Consider the following 17,884-nt stretch of genomic DNA (forward strand, 5'->3'; position numbering starts at 1 on the left):
GGAATGGAATGGCCTGTGTCCTCGCTGGAATGCTCGAGTCGCTTGGACGATGATTTACTGGTCACCTCCGTGACCTGACACGTACGCCTTGCTGCGCTGGCGAGTTGCTATTTCTTCCTGTGCGCACCGGTGAACAGAAACAACCGGTGTGCAATGGCGTTGGGGTGTTCGCTTCGATTGCGAACTCCGAAACGATTCGATTTTTGTCCCGTGACCGGTGTTGTTGTATATGTTGTATGAGGGATGCGCTAGACACCTGCAGCTAGAACGGCAGTGTACGGGCACGATGGAAAACCACAAGGAGCAAGAAGCGTTGGAAACTAGAGCGCGAGAGCAATCGTTGGAAATTCAACACCTCGACGCAAATGCAATGTTTTTCGATTGCGCAAAATTACCCCCGGGACGATGCTGTTGGCGCTGCCGAGGACGTAGTGTTGTAGTTGTAGGACACGGACACTCTCTGAAGCCCAGAGGCAATGTTTTGTTTGCCGTTCGAGCCTTATCGAACCTTTTGCTCGTGTTCGGGGGGGTTGAAGTGAGAGCAAATAAACAATAATTCCTATCTGAAATGTTCCAACGAGGTATTTTATTTCGGCTCAAACAACATTCTCCAAAATAATGGAGGCCATGGGCCATTCTGTCGATGTGCATAAATCCCTGGAAGAGGATTGGTAAAAGAACTTGTGCTTTAAAATTTCCATTTAAGGCCATGTTAGATCTCAGGGAGGATCAAACATGTCTATAGCTCTTAACTTTAAACCTCTTAAATAGTTTGAGATGTTTTCTCTACAAAATCTGCACAAAATTCTGTCCTGGAGGTCTTTGCAAATCGTCGCGGTAGGTCAATGGACAAGAACGATCGCTAGCAAATGTAACTCTCCCGGAAACAAACACTCGCGGAAGCGCCGGCTGAAACGTTTACTTCCTTTAAGACCCATTTTAGCATTAAAAAGACACTGACGCGTACCTCCCACCGAGAACCACCGAAGCGCCTGCGAGCAGATTTCGTGCATGATACTGGGCACACCCCGAACACACATTTGCCAGAGTTGACAGATAAATGTATCGCCCTGTACACCGATTTTGCTTGGCTTGGCGGTGGGCGAAATTAAGACGAATGACCCCCGTGCTTCGACAGGTCAGCAGAAAATGCAGGAGTGGGAAGCAAACTCTCCCGGAAGTTCTTGCAAGACGCTGAAGCCGAAAAGGTCACTCCCAGTCAACCCCAGCTAACAAACGAGCACAAACTTCGAACACACCAAACTGCCGAAAAAGAAAGCGAGAGGGACCGGCAAGCAGCAGTGGGTCGCACTATCTATTTGATCGATGTTTTGGCAGCCACCGCCCGTCCCGTTAATGTAATCGGATATTTTTCCACAATTTCACCGCGTCCCAAGGCTTGCCGACTGTTTAATGCACTCCTGCCACGTACGGTAAACAACCGAGGCAGCCCGTTGCACCGGGGCCGAGCGAAGGCTTTGTGCAGAGCAGTGCATACGGTGCATGCACACGACCGAACCACGCTGCACACGCTTTGGCTAAAAGCATTGTTTTGAAAAAACACAATTTTACAACCTTTACACTTTTTTGCGTTGCGTTTTGCTAGTTTGTTTCGGCCGAACCGGGCGAGATATTTTGCCCTGATGCTCTGATATTATGATTTTATTTTACGACACTTTGAAACGCCATCCACGATGCGGTGAGTGCAAGGCCGGCCGGGTTACAGTTGGTGCCGGCTCCAAACCCCCCCTTTGGATGCATTCGCGCTTGATGGCGAGTGCACTTTGGGTGGTGCACGGCTTAACCGATTCGCCTGTCACATTCTGTGGTACGAAGGAGGTCAGTGGGGGGGGGGGGGGGGGGGGACACGTTGCACGGGAAGTATTAGTTAGCTTTTTTTTAAAAGCGTGATTATGTTGTTGGTTTTTTTGCTGGCTACTTTCTTCGGGTTTTTTGTTTTCTCACTCTCGATCCACTTCTCTCGTTCCAGGTGGCATTCTTGCGGTGGTCGGGAATAGTTATTATTGTTGAATAAATTTCCCCCGGAATGCAAATGCAACGTTGTGATTCGTTCGCATCGTTACACTTCTTGCTGATGAATGGCGTGTGTTTTTTTGTTGTGTTATATTGTTTCCTTATCTCTCGGTAAATGACGCAAAATACTTTCGACCGGTAGATAAAGGCAAAAAGCAGTTCGTTTTCTATGCTGGTGAACTAAGGCGAATGGTTTATAGAAGCGATGCACGGTATTTATAAGTAAAGTAAAGTTATGAGCGATGTTAAAAGCATTCAATGAATGAATTAATGGAAGGCTTAAAAACGTTAGAGTAGTTGAGTGCTGAGTGCATTAAAACATTCTAAAGTTATGGTGGATTTACATGACACAAAAGTAAGTAGTAAGCTTGACATATATAGATTATGAACAAGAAGAAACACTGAATAAAAATTAATACAAATATAAATAAAATTATAAATTTTAGTTAATATTCTTTCTCTGCAAATGACTATGTACACAGAAACTAGAAAACAACAGAAATATGTTCTTCCTTTAATAATTTTTAAATCATTTTCAAAGGCTTTCACTTTCTGACAAATATAAAAGAAAGAGAATGCTAAATGCAATAAAAGCAAATAAAGTAAATATTGAAAAACAACATTGTTATGGAGATTAAAATTATTTTATATTATTTTTGAAGAAGAAAGCACCATTTGAAAACTGTCCATCAAACAATATATTCGCCTGTGCGAGACATAACGGACATTGTGTTGTTGAGTGCTGCAATTTACATCCAAAGCCGCCCAAAGTTCTTCCTTCCCTTAGACCTCTACCAAAATCACGCTCATCTCCCATCATCTATTAATCGTCATAAATATCACATCATATGATTTATTGAGACGCAGCATCAAACACACACACACACACACCCGCGCGTGGATTAGTCTGGACGCGTCCACAGGCCAAAATTATAAACCCAACCAACTGGCCATCTTCCATCTCTTTCCTTACCCGGCTCTCTAACTGCCATTTATGCATCGATGCACTTTCGAGTTCATCAAAACGTTCGAATCGTGAGAGAGTCAGCGTGAGAAGAGCATGGCTGGCCGTTGCGTGGTAGAATTCATTCATCCTGAACGCAACGGTGAGAAGAGAAGTTGGTGAGAGCGAGTATCTCTCCCTCTCGCTCGCATCGTGAATGGGTGATCCGAAGATGGCCGAAGATTGGATGAATTGCATAATGAAGGAATTAATGAATGCGGATGAAGTAACACAGAGCAACAAATACAAAGAAATACTATATATTGTACAATGAGCATAATAACGACATTAAAGATTTAATTTAATAAATTTGATTATAAAAATAATGCTTTATTTTGAAAAACATTAGTTAAGGAAAGGTGAAATTTAAATGCAGGATTTACCAGAAGAGCATTATTTTAATCGATGCAAGCGACAACCATTTATTTATTTCATCAACGCACTTCTCCTAACAAAACCGTTCCGTTGCTTTTCTTTTTCTAAATCCAAACCAAACAAGCCCCAAAAGCACAACAGAAAACCAGTTTCTACATTCCTTTCCATTGATCATTTCCATCGCGAATGAACTCGCTCTCGCTTACTCATCGAAGCGCGTGAATCGCGGCTTTCGCGTTCGCCGTCACCGCGTGCTGCGTACGGCGTTCATCTGCCCATTCATTTCTACGCCAACCAGCAACGCGAGCGGACGTGTTTCGCGCTCCGCCTTACGCACCCGAACAAACCCGTGTGCGTGAAAGTTACGTGCGCGAGGTCAACAATTCCACCGCGAACATAGTAAACCAACACCGTGTGTGTGTGTGTGCGTGTCTGCGTGATAAAGTTAGAATTCCCGTGGCGACGAACCGGCCACCGTTGCGAAAACAGCAATCGAAATCGTGCGTGTATAGCAGGCAAACGTTCGTGCAGCCGTGCATGTGGTACCAAGGGCCAAAACAAAAAGATAAAAGAAAGGTCGTTTGCGTGTGAGTGAGTGAGCCGCGTTGCACGTGTATGAGTGAAGATTATTTTTAAAAGCCGCACACAGTGTTGTCGTCGCGGTGGCGGTAGGGGAGACCTACCGAAAGGGTCCCAAAAGCAAGCGGCGCCCTACACAGCCGTAGCAGCAGATAAAAGGCTGCTTTTAAAAGCAAACGGAAAGAAACCTTTGCGTCGTGGTGCCTGGCAGCAAAAGGAAAAAAAAAATTGCGTTACTTCGTGTTCATCTATGTGTGTGTGTATGCTACAGTGACGACGAGTTTTTTGCTGGATGGTGGCGGCACAAAAAGAAAGTGAGAGCTCTGATCGTGAAGTCTGCGTGTGTTTTTTGCGGTTTCTTGCTTGCGACCCTCTGACGAGACAACGGAAAACAGTGCTGAATGTACACAAGGTGTACAGAAGAAGAGTTTTTGCTTAATCCTTTGCCGGGTTTTGTGTTTTGTTGGTTTTGCTAGTGCAAGAAGACGTGCCGTTTTACTACAAACAACCCTGCAGTGTTACCCTACAGAGCTAGTGTGACAAAAAAAGAGAGAGAGAGATAAAGAGAGAGTGAGCCTGTTACCTGTTGTGCTTGGTTTCGTTGTCAGGGCAACATCGACGAGTGCGTTCGTGCTTATGAAATGAAGTAAACCGGAAAATGCCCGTATGCGCTCAGCGGAGAATGCATGCAGCGTGGGAAAATCTGTGACCCGGTGTGCATGTGTGTGTGTGTGTGCATGTGGTTTGAGTTGAGCAGCTGCTCCAACCCCACAATTGCCGTGTGTTGGGGTGGACGAAGCGAACGAAAAGATGGCCTTTCGAGTGTGTGACTGCTGTGAGGTCCAAACCGGGCAAAACATCCCAACGTGCCGTGCCTATTGCTGTGATCTGTGAAGACTAAACTGGGCCTGTGTGACTGTGCGAGTGTGTGTCTGTGCGCTTGTGTGTGTGTGAGTGTTACGAAAGGCCACTGGTGGCCACCGGCTGCGGATCATCCATCATTCATCCTGGCGGCGGCAGCCCGGACGGCGGAGGCGGCGGTCCACCTGCTCACGCTAGCACTGCTCGTCGGGTGCTGTCGGTCGGTGGACGGCCGGGGGAACTTCCTGCGGCACGATGAGACCCTCCCGAAGGCGTGCAGCTGGACCGGTGCGGTACTGGAAGTATCGCAGGAGAAGCGGTCGGACGAGCTGCAGTGCCGGATCAAGACGATCACGCGCACGGAGAGTCTGCTAGCAAACATAAGTAGTTATCAAATAGATAGGATTAAATCGCTCAAGCTCGAGTGCAACGACATTATGTTCTTCGAAAGTTCCTTAGAGTCGACGACGACGCCGGGCAACTTCCTGGGCAATCTGCACGGGTTGCTGCGGCTGTCGATCGAGTACTGCAAGATCAAGTACATACCGGCGCTGGCGTTCGCGAACATGCGGGTGCTGAAGCGGCTGGCGCTGAGCACGCACAACGTGGACTGGTCGGTGATGAACCTGGAGCTGCACCCGGACAGCTTCCGGGGGCTGACCGAGCTGAAGGAGATGCACCTGGCGGACAACAACATCTGGAGCCTGCCGGCGGAGGTGTTCTGTCCGCTGCAGAAGCTGCGGGTGCTCAATCTGACCGGGAATCGGTTGAGTGATCTGACGCAGCTGATGCTGTCCGACTGGGGCAATGGGCCGACAGAGCCAGGTCGGGCTTGTAATACGGGGCTGGAGGTGTTGGATCTGTCCGGGAATGATCTGACGCTGCTGCCGGACAATGGGCTGACGGCGATGCGGTCACTGAACGCGCTGCACCTGCAGCGGAATCTGTTGAAGGAGATTGCGGACCGGGCGTTCGTTGGGCTCGGTACGCTCGAGGTGCTCGATCTGTCCGACAACAGGTTGACGGCACTGACGCCGGAGTTGTTCGTTTCGTCGCGCAAAATCCGTCAGGTGTACCTGCAGAACAACTCGCTGTCGGTGCTGGCGCCCGGTGTGTTCGAGGGGCTGGACAGGTTGGAGACGCTGGACCTGTCCCGCAATCAGCTTACGTCGACGTGGGTGAAGCGGGACACGTTCGCGGGGCAGGTACGGCTGGTGGTGCTGAATCTGGGCCACAATCAGCTGTCGAAGGTGGACCAGCACGTGTTTAAGGGGCTGTACAGCTTGCAGATACTTAATCTGGAGCACAACGCGATCGAGCTGCTGGCGGATGGTGCGTTCAGTGATCTGAAGAACCTGCACGCCCTGTTCCTGTCGCACAATCGGTTGCGCCAGATCGAGCCGTACCACTTCAGCGAGCTGTACGTGCTGAATCAGCTGATACTGGAGTCGAACCAGATTGCGTACATACATGAGCGGGCGTTCGAGAATCTGACGCACCTGCACGATCTGAGCTTGAACGATAACCGGCTGGAGGAGATACCTTCGGGAATGAAGAGCCTGAAGTTTCTGCAGTCGCTCGATCTGGGGAAGAACCAGATTGCGGAGATTAACAACTCATCGTTCGAGGGGCTGGAGGAGCTGATGGGGCTGCGGTTGGTGGATAATCAGATATCGGAGATTTCGCGCGACACCTTCTTTGCGCTGTCGACGATCCATGTGTTGAATTTGGCGTCGAACCGTATTCGCCATATTGATCAGTCGGCGTTTAGCTCCAATCCGACGCTGCGGGCTATTCGGCTGGACAACAACGAGCTGGAGGATGTGTCGGGGGTGTTTACCTCCCTTTCCTCGCTGGTGTATCTGAACATTTCCGACAACAATATTGGTTGGTTCGACTACTCGCACTATCCCCAGTCGCTCGAGTGGCTCGACATTCACAAGAACAACATCAGCGAGCTTGGGAACAGGTACGATGTGGGGAATTGGTTCCAGTTGAAGATGCTGGATGTGTCTCACAATAAGCTGCGTCAGATTAATGCGAGCTCGTTCCCCCATAACATCGAGACGATCCTGATGAACAACAACCACATCGAGGAGATTGCGCCGGAAACGTTCACCGGGAAGGAACACATCGTGAAGGTGGTGCTGTACGGGAATCGGCTGCGGCGTATTGAAATGTCTGCGCTCGCACTAACGCCGTGGCCCGATACTCGGATGCTGCCCGAGTTTTATCTGGGCGACAACTTGATACACTGTGACTGCACGATGGAGTGGTTGCAGCGGATCAATGAGTTGGCGTATCTGCGGCAGTACCCGCAGGTGAAAGATCTTGACTCTGTGCACTGCTCGATGGAGCATGAACGGGGTGAGCAACGGCGTCCACTCATGGCAATGCGGGCCAGTGAGTTCCTGTGCCGGTATGAGGCGCATTGCTTCGCTACGTGCCACTGCTGTGACTTTGATGCGTGCGATTGCAAGATGGCATGTCCGGATCGGTGCCGGTGCTATCACGACACGGCCTGGGAGTCGAACATCGTGGACTGCGGGTCGGCCGGGTTGTCCCTCGTGCCGGCCAAGATCCCGATGGATGCGACCGACATCTATCTGGACGGGAACAATCTCGGTGCGCTCGGCAGTCACGTGTTTATTGGGAAGAAGAAGCTAAAGTCACTGTATCTGAACGGGAGCCGCATTGAGTCACTCAACAACAAGACGTTTGCGGGAATACCAGCCCTGGAGGTGCTGCATCTCGAGCAGAATGGGTTGGAGCAGCTGAGTGGGGCCGAGTTTGAGCAGCTGCGTGAGCTGAAGGAGCTGTATCTGCACCGGAATGCGCTGGCATCGATCGGAAATAGGTCGTTCTATTACCAGAAATCGCTCGAGGTGCTCACGATCGCGGAGAACAAGCTGAAGGGCGTCAGGCCTTGGGAGTTACTGCCGCTGCCGAGCGGTGGGCCCGATGGTGCCTATCGGTCCGTCTCGCTGGAGGGCAATGCGCTCGAGTGTTCCTGCGAGCTACTGCCCAAACTGCTCGACTGGCTCGAGCGAATGTACCGCAGCAACGGGTCGGCGGCACAGTCGGAGGAGCAGACGGAATCGTCGGAGGAGACCAGCTGGGGCGAGTTCCAGTGTGCCGGTGGGAAACCGCTCCCGGACGTGGTGAAGGAGTGCGAGGGACAACGGCCGGCCGTTGTTCCGGTGGCGACCGCTACCGTGCAGCGTACGATCATCAACGACGACTTCATCGACTATCTGCCGCTGCTGATCGCGGTGCTGGCCGGTTTGGTGCTGACGATCATGCTCGTTGCGCTGGTCGTGCTGTTCCGGCAGGATGTGTGCCTGTGGGCCCACTCCCGGTACGGTGTGCGGCTGTGCAAGGACCCACTGACGGCGCTCGAGCGCTGTGAGGACAGCGAGAAGCTGTACGACGCCTATCTGCTGTACAGTGCGGCCGATGCCGACCTGGTCACTAGTCAAATCGGCCAGGAGCTCGAGCACCACGGGTACGGCATGTGTCTGCACTATCGGGACGTGCACGGCGGGGCCGGCTTTCTCGGCGACACGGTACAGTCGGCGGCGGACGCATCCCGCAAGCTGGTCCTGTTCGTGAGCGTCAAGTTCCTGCAGCTCGAGTGGTCGCAGCCCGAGTTCCGGGCGGCATTGCAGGCTGCGCTGGAGCTGATACGTCCGTCGCGGCGCAAGCAGCGAATAGTGCTGATCACCTCCGTGCCCGGGTCGATGCTGGCGATGGACCCGATCATGGACATACTGGCACGGACGTGCACCGTGATAGCGTGGGACGATCGGCGGTTCTGGGACAAGCTGCGGTTTGCCATGCCCGATCTGGGGCGCGATGGAGGCTCCGTTAACAAGGCGTCCCATCGGAAGAACATCAACATTCGGTACACGCCAGCACCGACCAATAACCTGATGGTGGTGGGAGGTATTGGGGCGTCAGCGCCAACAGCAACCTGGCCCAAGCGGCTCAACTCGGAGGTTTCAATACAGCAGCAGCAGCAGCAACATCCTCACCATCAACAACCGTATCCGGTTCCACAGCCACGCTCTCTTGGCGGAGCGCACAGTACTTACACGACGGAAGATGAGGAGCCGTCGACGGCCGGGTCGTCTCCACAGTACGAGGCACCAACGAACCCAGGTGGTGGTGGTGCGATGTACCTTCATCATCATCAAAACGGTGGACTTGTGCAGTACCAGCAGCAGCAGCAGCAGCAGCATTCCGGTGGTGGCTCCACACCAATTCCACAAACCATGCCTCACCCCCACCACCATCATCATCCCCATGGTCAGTCGCATCATCATCATCATCACCATCATCATCATCCGGGGACGGCATACCACGGTGGTGCCCCCGGTACTGGTGGTAGCAACTTCACCAACACCAATACGCTTGGCCACGTGTATTCCACCATTCCGGAGCCTCAGTACATGGCCGAACAGCAGCAGCAGCTACAGCAGCACCAGCAGCAGCATCGAACCGGAGGAACCGGACCAGACGGCAACAATCGGCCGTACTTTGTGTAAAGTTCGTTTTTCTTATTTTACTTCCATATGTCCCCGATGTTCCCAAATGTTTTGTTTTCCCCCAAAAAAACTCGTGATTGTAGTCTTATCGTTGGAAGTTGTTTTGTATAAAAAAAAGAAATTGAAAATATCCCATCTTCCCGTGAAAAAAGACACCCTCAACTCCCATTCCCTTCCCATCGAAGTCGTTATTAATGGTCGTCCCGCCGTACGGGGTGGACCCCCCCCCACCATACAACACTAGTAGTCCTTAACTCGTAATCGCGCGCATCGTATGCTTATGATTCCTACTACACGCTAGGTTAGGGTTCGAATTTATAAAATAAAACAACAAACAAACACACATTGAAAAAGACATACGTGTACGCGTGTTGGCTTTACTGTGAGGGCAAAACCGTTGATGACTGCTGGGAGAGCGGCTGTGGTAGTGGCCATTACGAAACAAAACTGTACAAACGAATGGAGTCGCGATAAGCCACACTGGAGAGACTGGACATGGGAGGCTGTACAACAGGCGGGCGACGACGGATGAGACGACTTCAGCGATGGGGTTCAGTGGTTTTACATTCGATTTCACATTCCGCCGACGGTTGATAAGCAGTGGAACGTACACGTTTGGTGGCCGCACAGATGTCTCGTTCGTTGGCGGAGTACTCTCCGTCCATTTTTGCTCCCTACTGGCAACCCTGATTCCCGTCCTGCTCCACGAGCACGGTCATAACGTTTGATTGATGAGCGAAGAAAGCGGTTCCGATGGGTCGGGCGGGATCAAGTCGCGAGATATGGTGGTTCGCTTTGATGTTTTTGTGCGTTTTGTGCGACTGGGAAATTGTTTTCTCTGCCCGGGCTCGGGTGGCATCCGGGGCAGCAGCATCGTCACCGTAATGGAAAGCTAATCTCTGACCGACCGACCGACCGAGTGAGTGAGTAACTACTGGTGGGCATCGCAAATACACGAATGGTAAGATTAATCATCTCCTGGGAGATACTTTGTGCTGCAGTGTTGATGTCGCAGTTGGTGGACCTTTTGCTCTCTTTTTTGCAAGTGAGTGAGTAATGCAGATGGCAGGTTTTGTTTTTGATTCGGAAATTATTTTCAAGGTTATCGGGCCGGTCGATGGACAAAGAGAGGTCGTAAATTTATTCTAATTATACAAACAGTTGGCTGATGTTTTGGTAATTTAGTCTGTAGCAATCACTAGTAGGTCAAGTGATAGCAGAAGGTAATAACATGCGTTTTAATCAACTAATTTGTTGAAGGAATTATAGAAATGGGGAAAATAATAATTAATCCTGTTATATTGTTGTAATAATTCTTATAAGCGCACTGGCATTTCACTTGGCACAATGTACATATTGGTTGGCTCAAACATCGTAATTTGATTGCTTTTAGGCTTTTAGGATCACCTACACAGTTAGACTTTGGCTAGGTTCAAACTTTATGAAATATCGTACACTTCTTGTAGGTTTTTTAAGAAAATGCAAAGAGTTATTGTTTATCTTACTTAGTAACAGAATTTTGGCATCAAAAGTTTGAAGTTTGAGCAATTCAAAATTTAGAAATTCGCTCATAAAAGAGATAGCACCAACAACAATTTCAGATACTGTAATAATATTGATATTTTAATTTCATCTTTAATTGATGCGTGGATGTCAGTTTGCATAAGACGCCTCGTGTCTTATTACCATTTTGTTTATTTAATTACTTTCAACTGTCTGCTTCGAAACCGCCACGGTTCAGTAGACAACACGATTTGTTCTATTAAATTGCTCCATTCTTTCAACCTTCGCCGTCTGCAGCTTGCACTCCTTGGGTGTGTGTGTGTGTGTGTGTGTGTGTGTGTGTGTTTGGGTAAAGCGGGTGGCTTTTTGTTTAACTTTTCTCCCCAACTTCGCCACCGATCCCTTTTCATTGCCGTTTTCAAACCTTTCGCCTCGGTAATGGATAGTGTCTCCTCCGGGCGGTACATTTCTGTGGAAGTGGAACGATCGGTAACAGCGTGTCGTGACATTTTTAATCTATTCTATTTGCACTAAAGGTTTTCGCCTGGGCAAACGCAACAGCAAACAGCGCAAACAGACAGCGAGAGAGTGCCGGATGGTTCTACGCTCGTATGGTTGCTCCTCCAAACGCTTCACCAGCCCCCGGCCAAGAGCGATCGTAGCAAATTGCAACCGTTTCCGGTTGGCGTACGACGGCACCAGCGAGCGAGCGAGAGATGCTGGTGTGGCGATGGTGGTGGTGCTTCGTCAAAGATTAATTCAATCTTCGCTGTTGCTTCGCTTGACCTTCCTCTTGCTGGGTTTGCTCTGGAACCGTTTCGCCATCCATCGCACACACCGTGTCGCTTCGGAAAGCTGTAGTGGTGTAAAAACAACGAAAAAAAGATTTGCTAAGCAAACAAGACAACAGCGCGAGAGTACGGCGGTAGGTATAAAAACACACACACACACACACACACACACACACACACACACACACACACACACACTCAAACAGAGACACACATTTACAGCACAAATGAAAGAACTACACTGAAAGAAGGGCAAAGAAAACGGGGAAAATCTAAGGCCACGACCGTGGTTGGAAACACAAACGCAGGGGACTGAGGGAAATGCCGGAACGCAGAACGTACCGAATCGTCGATTCCGCTCCGGCTCCTAAAAACCTTGGGATGGTCATTTTTCTTCATTTTATGTTTGCTGTCGAGTCGAGCTATCGTTTTCTTCTGGCTTTTCCCCACACCCTCTACGTCCGTTTGTTCCCTATCTAGTTGTGTGTTTTCTTGTGGAGTGAAGAGTTGCGGAGGTGCACATTATCGGAACGAGAAAGGGAGCCAGCGCGATCGCCCGACTGATTCGGGGGTTTTAAAATAATCAATGGCTAATTGTAAAAATAAATAAATCTTAAACTGCTCCCAATAAAGCGGGCGGCCTGCGATCTGTGCGCGGGGCGAACGAATTGTGTCACCGGGTGGTGGCGGGTGTAACGGTGATCGTGAGCCCGCGAGTTCGATTTTCGAGCTCGGCCGGAGCTCATGCGGGTTAACATTGGGCTTCGAGCGGGCAATTTGTGAAGCGAGCGAACGAACGAACGAACGAAACGATCGATGGCACGCCGGAGCGCTGCGCGGAGATTGAAGTCGACAAGACGTCACGCCGCGTATTCTAACCGCCATTCTTTCGTGATCGCGAGCTGTTGGGGGAGAAGATCACAGCATCACTGCACAGCGCAAGGGGCGAAAGAGACAAAAGGCAACGGCAAACAGGTTTCTTCTTCGCCAACAAAGACACCTCCGGCCTGACGCGCATACCATTCGGTGTGCCCGTTTACCCGTCGCTCAAGATGAAACAGAAGGGTTCAAAAACATGGTCGGAAATAGGGGATGGAACGATGGGGAGAGTGCAGGGAAAGCTGGAGAGAAAAGAAACACCGTTCGGTTAGAGAATTCGTCTCCGATTGCCTGGGTGGCTGGGGATGCTGGTATGACAGTGTCCCCGCGGAACTGGGACGCTCTGTCACGTCGTAGTCCATTCCTGAGTTCACCTATCCAGACGCGTCGCTGGGGCTGCTGCTGCTGCTACTGCCCATCAATGTAGACATTAGCAATTAGACAACGAATGCTCGCACGCTTGTATGAGTGTCACTCGGAGCTCTCGCTCTCTCTGTTCGTAGCACGATCGACAGCGAACCGATCGGTCGGCTCTGATAGTTCCGCACACAGAAACGATACGAAACGAACGAAAAAAAAAGCGGACCGCAACCGATTTTGATAAGCATTTTTAATGAGCCAACCTTGCGCTGCGTGTTCGTTGTTTCGGGGCAGTTTCGGGGGCGCCATCTTCGTGCCCGAGGCACTTCCTGTCCTCCTTTGGCTCATTCCCGTGTGCCCGCAGGGAACGTTGGAGCTGATTTTCGGGAAGATTACACCAGCAGCGGCTCGCGTGTGCGTATTTTGCGGCTGATTTCCTCCCTGGTTTTTGTCTTTCGCTCATCAAACGAGATGATGACCATAACGACGTCGGCCGTGGACGTGGACAAAACGCGGCAACCCCTTGTTACTTACCCCTGCTAAAAGGCGGTGACCGTTTTTTTATCTAACCGAAAGAAAAGAAAGACACACAACAACAACGTTCTGATTTACACCGTATTGTTTGCACCGCTCTATTTATGCAGTCGTTAGGAAGGGCAGGTCGCCTTCGCCACTATCGCAAAGGTGGCATCTAGGCGTCGGCCACTCTCACTTTAATGGTGGCTTGTTTTCGGTGCGTGCGTTTAGTAGGTAGCGTAAGATAACTTTTCAAAACTGCCATCATTATCGTCCAGGTGTAGCGATCGTATCAGGGGAGCGTTTATTTTCTGCTGCTGCTGCTGCCGCTGCTGCTGCGGCATTAGCGCAAAGGTGCGGAATAGAAGAAAGCGTACAAGAACGCGATGCTTTCTTAATTTGCCGTGGTGGTGAGGGACGTTGAAACTGTCACAATTTTCCCCCTTGGAAGATAAACGGTAATGGACACTGTGTGAGCTGCAAAAACAAATGTTTTGTTAGACGTTTTCGTGCACGATTTTTCCGCCCGATTGTGTGACGATGGTGACGATAGACATCAAACCTGGAGACAGGCCGGACACAGCCGGAGCTTGTTGCTTCATGTTTTTTGTGATGATATACAAGATATAATTGATTTGTGACGGTTGTAATCATGGCGGTTTCATCTATTTTGCTGTTCCGCTCAGTACAGTACATTCCGGTAATTGTTTTCCTTGGAAATGGATAATTATAATATCACTTGTGCCACTATGAACCGCTATAGAAAACCCTTTTGTCTGTAAGCGTAGGGGCATTGGTTATTTTTGGGCTTAAACAGAAGCTATAATAAATAGTTTCAACCTCATTTTGCTTCGTTAATGCACGCTGCTTTTCGCACCTGCGTTGGCTGTTGCTGTGCTGTTGCGAGCGATCATCATTATGGTCAGTTGCTTCGAACCCAATAGCATCCACCCCGATTTTCCTTAAATTCGTTCTACTACCCTTGCCCGCAACCTAACGGGTCGGGACCGCGAATCGAGCAGTTTTTTTTAATAGCGCACGCTCCGATACGAGCGCCGTTCGAGCTCATCACGATCGAAATCGTGAGCGCGCACCACCATTGCACCTCGTTCGATCGTTACCTCCGGCTTCGGTACGCACAATTAGCAAAATCAACACTAATCATCGCCCCGGGAGGGTGCGCCGCGAATGCCCTTAGGGCAGTGTGCGTTGTTGGTCTCCCCACCCCCTCCACCCCCTGGGAATGGAGCATCCGAAATTCCCAGGCTAGTTTTGGGGTAGATTAGAGCCGCGGAGCATGATTATCATAATTGACCATAGTTTTCCTGCCCGAGCAAAATTCGCTAACTGGAAATGAATGGGCGCGTATCGGTAATGGGGGAAAAAAAATGGAAAGTCTGGTGCGGCGCATCTTGTTGATGCTGGTGGTAGTGCAGCAAAGGGAATCTAATTCAATTATCGAAAAACTCCAAACTCGCCACCAAATGATGGTGGTTGCGCAGGGAGTGGCAAGCGGTTGCGGATGCGGAAAACGAACGTCTCCCGTGAGTTCCCATGGTGTAGGGTGTGAGTGCCAATTGCGAAGGATCGCGCTCGGTGCGTGCGATCCACGAAATTCAATTAAAACCAATCAACACCCGTTATCGCCGACCGACCCCGCGGTTGCGGTTGGTGCGCTTTGCAGCGCATTTTTAAAAGCGAGTGAGCGGGTTTGGGGTGATGCCCCGATCTTTGGCTCGAGCGGATGACGGGCCGTCCACAAGCACCAAAGGTTACCCCCGTGGATCGAGTTATGGCTTTATAATTAGCGTTAATAGTGCTTTATTTGGTCGCTGGATTTATCAATTCGTTTCGCAAGAAAGCGAAGTCTACTCCCCGATGGATCTTATCCGCATCGTAAAGTTTGGGCATAGGAAGCACTAATTAATACCAGCCCGTCATAAAATTCGTTGCGAGCGTGTGCGCCCGGCTTCCGGCATTGGGTGATGTAACAGTTTTACAATCGACAGTAGTGTGCAGAGAGGGACTTTTCGAGAGCCCGGATACTGGGATGGTTTCTTCCCGGAAGGTTGTGTCCCGGTATGTTATATTGATTAACTCATAACTATTATAGGGGTTTGTTTTTTGTTTCCAGAGACTGCTAGGAACGAACTACCCCTTTTGACTTTTTGCCATTTTTTTAGCCCAAGTCTTCAGTCATGCTGGAACTGTTGCTTCAAATGGGACTTGTTCTGTGGCTATATTTGATTCTAATTGAGCTATTTTATTGTGAAATGCTCTCCTTCCTTTAGATCTTATGACCTGAACATTTATGGCGACCAATTGTTAGACCAAATTTAACACGAACTGGATAGTCGGGCCTTGCTATTGGCTGGAATTGTATCAGTATTAAAATCATCTTAGAGATCAATCCTCATGCTTAGATAAGAACAACATTGCTCTGAATTCTATAAGTGTAGAGTTGAAAATATTGAGGGAATTGGCTATTTTACAAAAATACTAAGATCTTTATCTGTTCTTATTATTAACGGGAAAATTCTGGGAAATTTTCGAAAAAAGGCATCACTTGAAAGCAGAAGCGCCATACCCTCAATATTAAGAAAGAATCATTCCAAAAATACGAAACATGCAAACTCTATGGAATTATTTATGCTTTCTTACTTAAGAAAGTTTAGTTTAGTTTAGTTCTTATTATTTAAGAACTATGTTATGCTATTCCAAGGTATCCAAAAACATTCGAAAATCTGAAGCTAATGTATAATAGGATTTATGCAGCTTCAAGTAGTAATGTCCTACAAGCTCTACCAAAAGCTTTGAATAATCTAACAATTTCTTATCTTTTAATGTGTATGGAACCTTTATCAATCTGGAATTAATACTATTTAAAATCGTGGAATTGGTTTTTTTACTAAGGAATTAAGTTTTACTAAGGGTTAAGGAATTGTTATCGAACGCAGTAAGTTGATGGAATACTACCGTTTATTTTCTGAGACAAAAAACGATAGTTTCTGGAGTTGATATGGAACCTTACGAAAGGCATTGATGACAAATCTTGCAAAAGAAATTCTATGATAGGTTTAGAAGAATAGACAAGAATGATGGAATATAAATGGTTTTCAAAGTACGTCTCTAATCGATTGAACGCAAATCCTTCTCAATAAACTCCATGCCTTGATATCTGGTGAGAAAATCTACACAGCGTACCTCGGGGACGATCCTTTCAGAAACAAACAGTTTTATTTAGCGATCATCTCTACGATCCTCACTCACGTGTGTCTCAAATCGTACCCATAATCATTTGGGAGTGTGATGCTCTATTTGCTCTACTTCGGACGAGTCAGCTTCGCCCGTTGCATTACCTCTGCAAGCATCCAACAGCTTCGTTGGATTGCGATGGTCTTGCATGGACCATTGGGGCGAATGAAGCAAATCGTACCAAACAATACACTAAAAGCCTCCCAATCAAACTGTACACTATCATTATCTCTCATTAAATTATAGCATGTATGGGTCCGGTACTCTTCCTTCCCCACCTGGTTTGGAGCATTCCTGCCCGCCCGGGAGGAAAATTGGACGGCAAAAACCGTCCAGCAAGATGTGCGTCTCCCGGTCCGGGTCTAGAGAAACAATAACACGAGAAGAACCTCCCGGGGGGAAGGAGCGAAAAAAAGAGTGTTGTTGTGTGTATCTGTGTGTGTGTGTGAGTAAAAGAGCGAGAAAAGAGAGAAAAGACTCGACGATCGCCCTCTGGCCGAGTCAGGTCGGTTATCTTGTTGTTGCACCGTTTAGCCCTTTGTCCGCTCCTACCTCGTTCTTCCTACCCTACAACTCGTGAACCGAGCACCGTTTGGAATTTCATCCCCCCTCTCTCCCCCCTTCTCCCTCTTCGTCTGATCACTCATCCGGACATTCCACTTCGCGCTTCGGTTTCTGCTTTTGATTCCACTGAAGTTGATTCCTTCTGTTTGATGCACTCTTACACCCTTACTGCTTGCAGATATTCCCCTCTATCTTTCTCCTTCTCTGTGTGCCTTTTTGCGTGAATCTTGGATCTTCGTTTGGGGGTGGTTTTGATGCGGCGGTGGTCGAGTTTACGCGCGCTCAAAGCAAATCAAGGGGACCTGCGAAAACCGTGGCAGTGCGCACAGAGAGCAAATAACCGCGAGGGGCCCGCGAGGGTTTGTGGTGGCGCGGGGAGTCGGACACAAAACGACACGATCATCATCATTTAAGGGGAGACGGGGGTGCAGACAAACACACACACGGACAGGAAATGATGATGCCCGTGATCCAGTTGGCCCGTCAGAAGAAGAGGAGCATCGTGCGCGCGTTGAGGTTTTTTTTTCGTTTCGGCGGTTTTGCACTGGCGAATGAATGGTCAGCGAACTGTAGCGAGATGATGCTGCGGTTAAGCATGGCCAACCCCATCACGGGGA

At 49.2% G+C, this 17,884-nt stretch overlaps 1 protein-coding gene across 1 annotated transcript; it reads left to right on the forward strand.

Moving 5' to 3' along the window:
- Positions 1 to 3,651: 3,651 nt before the first annotated feature.
- On the forward strand, positions 3,652 to 9,754 carry LOC1270742 (toll-like receptor Tollo). The gene has a single exon (XM_061656561.1). It carries the CDS (start codon positions 5,290 to 5,292, stop codon positions 9,397 to 9,399), a length of 4,110 nt encoding a protein of 1,369 aa, XP_061512545.1. The 5' UTR covers positions 3,652 to 5,289; the 3' UTR covers positions 9,400 to 9,754.
- The last annotated feature ends 8,130 nt before the right edge of the window (positions 9,755 to 17,884 follow it).

This window comes from Anopheles gambiae, chromosome 3 (genome assembly GCF_943734735.2).
Source record: "Anopheles gambiae chromosome 3, idAnoGambNW_F1_1, whole genome shotgun sequence".
Classification (NCBI taxonomy): domain Eukaryota; kingdom Metazoa; phylum Arthropoda; class Insecta; order Diptera; family Culicidae; genus Anopheles; species Anopheles gambiae.

Excerpts from the sequence above, each read along its gene's own strand:
- LOC1270742 (XM_061656561.1), top strand. The coding sequence starts at position 5,290 with ATGTTCTTCGAAAGTTCCTTAGAGTCGACGACGACGCCGGGCAACTTC.